The sequence below is a fragment of the Austrofundulus limnaeus genome, unplaced genomic scaffold (genome assembly GCF_001266775.1).
Source record: "Austrofundulus limnaeus strain Quisiro unplaced genomic scaffold, Austrofundulus_limnaeus-1.0 Scaffold178, whole genome shotgun sequence".
NCBI classification, from domain to species: Eukaryota; Metazoa; Chordata; class Actinopteri; order Cyprinodontiformes; family Rivulidae; genus Austrofundulus; species Austrofundulus limnaeus.
In genome coordinates this window covers 290584-297147 of record NW_013952580.1, presented here as the reverse complement: position 1 = coordinate 297147, position 6564 = coordinate 290584, and the positions used below count along the sequence as shown (strand labels likewise).

At 41.5% G+C, this 6564-nt stretch overlaps 1 protein-coding gene and 1 long non-coding RNA gene across 2 annotated transcripts in view; one reads left to right on the top strand and one right to left on the bottom strand.

The window, feature by feature from the left end:
- Window positions 1-931: 931 nt before the first annotated feature.
- Window positions 932-1364, bottom strand: LOC106524175 (uncharacterized). Its single transcript, XR_001310979.1, has 2 exons — window positions 1208-1364; window positions 932-1106 (listed from the first exon to the last, which is right to left on the bottom strand). It is a non-coding gene; the product is annotated as an uncharacterized LOC106524175 (long non-coding RNA).
- Window positions 1365-1796: 432 nt separating this feature from the next.
- Window positions 1797-6564, top strand: part of rimkla (ribosomal modification protein rimK-like family member A) — a 16614-nt gene continuing 11846 nt past the window's right edge. Inside the window, exon 1 of the mRNA XM_014017880.1 lies at window positions 1797-2354. Within this exon, the coding sequence (XP_013873334.1) occupies window positions 2192-2354 (163 nt within the window). The 5' untranslated portion in view covers window positions 1797-2191. The remainder of the gene's footprint in view (window positions 2355-6564) is intronic.

The following is a 6564-nucleotide window of genomic DNA, read 5'->3' as shown; positions in this document are numbered from 1 at the left end:
CACACACACACACACACACACACACACACACACACACACACACACACACACACACACACACACACACACACAATAACATATTAAACAAAGTTAGATAAATTGCATGCAAAAGGGAGAGGCCTCAGTTTTTCTAGACATAAGAAAACCTACAAAAAGGAGCAGACGTGCAGGTTCAGCAGCATTCCACAGATAAGAAGCAATAACTTGCGATTTACGCTGGATGAACGCAATAGATATGAGATTTTGGATCCTGAATACGTTGTGTTCATTAACACGCATAGTTTAAATACCAGAGTTGCTGATTGCAGCCCACCACAAGTCTTGTTTTTGTAGGTAAAAATAGTTAAAACTCTGTAATCAGTGACACATCCTGTCTACAATAAACAGGATACCCCAACTGTTTTATTCCTCTACATGACTGTTGTTGACTGTTCAGACACTGGGGATGATATTGCATAAATAACTTGACGATAAATGTGTTGAACCGGTCACACATTTGGTGATGCAGGGGTGAATAAATTATTGTTTGTTTGAATAAACATTTTTAACTTTAGTCATTTTATCTTCAGTAATTTTGTTTAATTTGGCTATTCTACAAATTGCAGCTTTTAGGCTTCAGTGTTACTAGTTTTAGATTCATGTTGTGCACATTTTTTTTAAATGCATGTTGAAATCACTTGACAGGCTGCATCACAGCAGCTTCCAGGTTTCGGCTTTTATGTACTGYTTTTAACTACATTTTTTGCTGGTTTTAAACTGTGCAGATTTTAGCTAAGATTTAGTTAAATGTAGCTTTAAGCTACAGCTAATCTTATTTCTGTTGTGCATATTTAACTTGGAGATTTCACCTGCTTTAATGAATTTAAAGTTTTGTAGACTAAACGGGTGAAATTCTGCAGCAAGTCCAGAAGCATTTAAGTGAACAGGTTCGTGTGTTTGATATAATAAATTTATTCTGGTAACTCTGATCATTATAACTGTGATGTGACGTCACTGTGAACGCCCACCAGCTAAAATCCATCATGCTTCCGCTCCACGAGAGAACTGGGTCAATCCGCCCACGCGACACAGCTGTCTCCATGGCGTCGACAAACAATAGACCTGAACTAAACACGAGTGACATGAAAAAAACACAAAGTTTGATTTTAGAAACCACGGCGGAGCCTCCAAAGCGTTAGAACACGGCAGTCCTTGTATGTAACTGCACCTTCTGATTTCCTGCCCTTTCGAAAAGAAAAAACGGTGCTCCCCAACCCTCCACGCTCACATGTCTGGTCTGAACCGGTTCGGAGAATGCGCGGTCTCGTGCCACACATGACACACTTTTTGCAGTGATTCTCCGAGCGCTTCGCGCGCCCGCGCCCAGGCTCGACCTTCCCATTGGTCCGCGCTGGCCGCGACCCGCCCACTCTTGTCCGGCGTGCTGTTTGGACAGAGACACGGTCTCCGGGTTGTCATTGGCCGACGCCCCTGAAAACCTTTTGTTTTGGGTGGGGGTGGGGGGCAGACCCTGCGCCATGCACGAGCACGCGAAGGAGTGGAGTTGTAAACGGAGCGCGTGCACTTTTCAGCACCAATACCTCGTGGATAGCAGCCAACCGAGCCAGAAAGAAGATAGTTGCGTCGGCTAGCTTACTTTTTGTTTTTGTGATAAACCGATTAGCTTAGCGGTTTGTGACTTCACTGAACCGCCGCGTTCGAGGAGGAAACTTTGGTAGCAGCTGAACTGCCGAGCGGAAGCAAGGGGCGGCGGGGCTTCAGCTTTGTTTGCCTCCGCGGCGCCAGAGAGCTGCCTCTCGTTTTTTTTTTTTTTTTTTTTTTTTTTTGCGGGCAAATCGCCGTCGTCTTTCTCGCCAGTGTTGAATTTCCTTTTGTCGGGGTTCAACAAACTGCTCCGGGACAGGACTAGATGGCTGTATTTGAGGGAAAACGTAGCTGATATCATTTTTTTTATCCGCTCTCCTGAGCTCGCTTAGGTCCAGACAGCGGTTGAGCTCCTGGTCCTTTTTATTATTATTATTATTATTATTCTTAGCCTCACATCACAGCGTGCTCGTCCCGCTTCCATTGTGAGAGCTTCTCTAAAAAAAAAAAAACCCCGCGCTAGCACCGACTGCATACCTCCTACTGTGTTTTCAGTGGATTTTTATTTATTAAAAGCCTAAATCAACACACGCATTACGAAAAAAAAATGTGCTCTCGGGTTTGGTTCGTGACCGACCGGCGCATCAGCCAGGAGTACCCCCAGGTCCAGATCCTCCGGGCGCTGAAGGAGCGCTGCGCCGACGAGGATGTTGAGTTCCGCTACCTCCTCATGGATCAGATCGTGCTGACGATCAGCCAGGGCCAGCTAGGCAAGTATAATCCACTGATCCTGTTTGTTGGTCGTCTGTGTGGGCGAACTGTTCAGTTTGTATAAATTGTGCAAATTACGAATATTCTGCGGATTTAAAGGCAAAAGACTATTGTTCGGCTGTTGCCAGGTCTGCCTTCTAGCGAGGAAGCAGAGCAGTGACCGCCTAACCTACTTTTTTTTTCTTAGCCGGACTGCCTGCTGACAGGGAAACGATGACGCTTCGTTTAATTTTGCTGAATAAGCTGCATTTTCTACACAAAGCAGCCACGCAGCAAGGTATCTGTATTTGATAATTAGTGGAAGGGAGGTGGGGCTGCTGCTGCTGTGGTTCTGCACTGCGCAGTGTTATCACACCCATTATAGACCATTTGCAGTTTGTTGAGGAAGGTAACCCCTTGAACCAGTGTGATAAAATGCAAATACATTCTCAGTATCTGTGCAACTGAAAACACCCTGTCCTGTCATCTCAGCAGAGTTCAGAACATTTCACAGCAACAGGAAGTCTCAGTGGGAGTGATGGAGGYGAGAGGATCTCACCAGCGAACGGGCACATTTGGTATTTGTAAAGCCTGTGTGAGATGGGGCAGTGTCACCAATAGGGTTGGGCGATATTGGCAAAAAAAATTAATCACGATTAATTGTGGTGTTTAGCCGATAACGATTAATATGACAATGAATCCCCCTGGAGTCCCTGGACACCCTTATGTCGAAGTCACACGACCAATTTAGTGGGAAAGATTTGCTCTTCGAAAAAAAAAAATTTTCAAACTGTGTTAAAATCACAGACCTCAGGCTATACTTCAAATTTTAAATTGTGTTGATTTACAGAACTTTTGTTTAAATGTTCGTCATATTTGAAGCGGAGAGGAGCACCGAGCGGACCGACCGGGGAAATATCCAGTCAATCCGCCTGGTGGCATTAATCATATTAATCGTCAAGTGCCAAAAACTAATCGATTAATGTTTTTTCTGATGATTAATTGCACACGATACGATTATGCCCAACCCTAGTCACCAAGGAAAAGGTGGGACAGAAATTAACACACAAATGGTGTGCGTTGGCTCCCGTTTAGCGGAGATGGGAGTCGAGAGGCGAACTGCAGCATGTCTGGGCAACTGGCGTGACCTTAAGGCTGAGGGGATGTCACTGAAATTCTGAAGGCATGTCAAGCATGTGCTGTTGAGGTGAGGTTTTTTACACCACAAATGGTCCAAAAAGTAGAAAGCGTGGCACAGGAAGTGACACGGGCTTCACTGTTTTTGGTTCCATGCTGCATAGCTGGAGCTAACAAAAACAGTAGCATTTAAACAAGAAAAATCAGGCAAAACACTTCACATTATTAATTGGATTGCTGACTATGGCTTGTGTCCAAAACGGCAGGCCAGGTCCTCCGAAGGCCGAATTCGTCGGCCGCATACGTCACAGCCCCGCGACGAAGGACGTCCAAAACCGAAGACTCCTCCGATGCGGCCGACAAATACGTCCTTCCTTTTCCCCGATTTGAAGGATAGGTCTGATGGATCCTTCCTGGCCCACCATATCCCAAAATGCATTGCGGCCCGACCGGAGATTTGTTTAAGCTAGTAATGGCGGACGAAGCGAGAGAAAAGAATACGTTTTAAATAAAAATATGGTGATATGGAAATTAAAAAAATTTAGCGGTTGTAATTCTAATACTTTTATCATTTGTATGGACGTGTTTTTAAATATTATTTTTATCATAAAAATGCGAAATAAACACGGGTCAATTAGTTCTTCAAATGTTACCTTTAAGTTAATTTTATAGTTTTGTGATATTAATAATGCTAATGTATTGATATTTTTCTAGTTTTGATTTAAGTTTGCTTGTTTAGCATCGTCACAGTTGCTTGGTGACATGACGTACGCCGGGGTAAGGAGGGTAGGCTAGACCGTCCAAATTCACAGMCTCTTTTTTTCCGGTCTTCCCGGTCTACCAAGGACCCGGCCYGCCGCGACCGGGGAGTCTGGGTCCTCCGGAGGACCCGGCCTGTCGTTTTGGACACAGCGTATGTGGCTTAATGAAAAAAAAATCTTGACTAAGACCTGTAATCCATCCTGGCTCTTAATCAGCACACATGCCTTCTAAGCCTTGGTGTGACATCACAGATTACCAATCTGTGGCCAGATTGACCGTGTTAAAGGCGTCCTACACATACAGTCATGTTTTGTGATCACAGCCTTCAGGCTATGTGTTTTAACATTGTGTAGATATAAGAAATCATTAGTCTCTCATAATCATTGGATACACAGGCAAAAGAAAATTAGCTGCAATTTAAAAAAAACAATGTTTTATTTATTATTTAAATTATGATACAGTGTTTAGAAAATCAATAGGACAAACGTAAGCCACCAATTCTGATGACAAGCTGTTGATGCTTACAGAGCTAAACCCAGCATTCGGCCAGCAAAAAAGCATTTCACATCCCATGACTGGATATATTTAAACCGATACCGGACATGAATGGATGTCACATTCCTTTGTGATCTCAGTACATGCCGGCGGTGCACTGTTAACCCAGTGATGATAAATGCAACACTTGTGTGTCAGTGAACATGGAGCATTATGGTGGTTTCTGTAACTTTGTTTATCAGCTGAAAATGTATCAGCATAAACAGTCATATGGTTAGTACAGAGTAGCTTTAGTGCCACAAATAATGTTTTGTTGTACAAAAAATTCAGTAACATTTTTCAAATACTAAATAAGACACTAAAAATAAAGTCTACAGCCATATTCAGGGCTGTTACTTGGTTACTTTTATCACAAATATTTTTTTAAATAATTTACATGTATCCTTTTAAATGTACTATTAGCATTTTATCRTTTGTAGACAAAGAAAAATGACACAGAAGACAAATACATTTGTATAGATGTACACAAAGCTGTAAACTTTTGGGTCACTCTGCAAGTTTTATATCCCTGATTATGTCTAGTGACATCCGTAAGGCAAAGTAATCTTYACCTCTGTAACAGAGGGACTGTGTTTGAATGTGAGCAGCTAGTAGAAAATTGCATTTCCATATGAAATCTGATGGGACAACTTAAAACGTTGGGCTATTACTTTGTATTTGTTCATAGTTTAAATAAGCCCTTCTAAAATGAAATTTACATTACCAGAGCTAACCAGTATTTCATGCCGAGTAAGGCGGATTATTACTGTTAAACTATGCTGTAAATCGATGACAGACTTAAACATTTTCACTTTAATCTCTGAGCTTAACGTTTGAGCCTCAAATCAGAAGCAGCTTTTTGTGGTTGTTGCGGTATGAACAGCCTTTCTGTTGGGTAGTGATGCACATTTCCTAAAAGGACCATCATGTAAAAAATAATTAAATTGTAACGTTTTATGTTTGGAACACTTTTGTACACAAAATATTCCTTACATTTTTTAAAAATCAAATTTATTCTGTAGATATTCATTGACTTAGGCTTGGTAGGATGTATACTACTGTATAGTCATTTTGCCTGTTGATGCACGTTTTATTTTATTTTATGCTTATCACTGACAAGTTTATTGCATATGAATACATGTCTATTAATATCGTACGTGCCAGTTTCACAAGCTCAGTTTTGCTGATGTTCACCATTTGAACAATATTGTTGTGTGGTGCAAGAGCACATTGTAGTGACACCCTACATTTTTCCTTAATCAAACTCCCATCAGTTTTATTTTAATAAAGAGTTTTATTATATTACAGAGACATTAAACCTCATGTGAAATATAGCACGATATTATTAATATACTTTCTATCTCATAGTCAAACACATAAAAGAAGATAGCTATAAATTATTGAGCGTGGTGATCTCTACAAGAGACTTCAGCGGCATCTTGTTTCTCTTCTTGCACTGTGTTTACATGACCCTTAGTTTTGTATTTACCAAATGTATTTGTCATCTTGTGTTTTCACAGCCTCTGTTAGCTAACAAGCACTAAAAAGTGTCTATGGTTTGGTTTAGTCTTGTAGGTTGAAAAATGTAAAAAAAAATGGGAGGAGAAAAACTGCCAAAAAAGATTATTGAAAGCGGTGCTAGCTTAGTGCTAGTTCTAACCATAAAGCAATCTGCTGCTCCAGAAAGCAAACGTGTCTGCATTCAGGGTCAGCAGGACTGACCAGCCAAACCCACAGGCAAAGCATTTGTGTGTGTGTGTGTGTGTGTGTGTGTGTGTGTGTGTGTGTGTGTGTGTG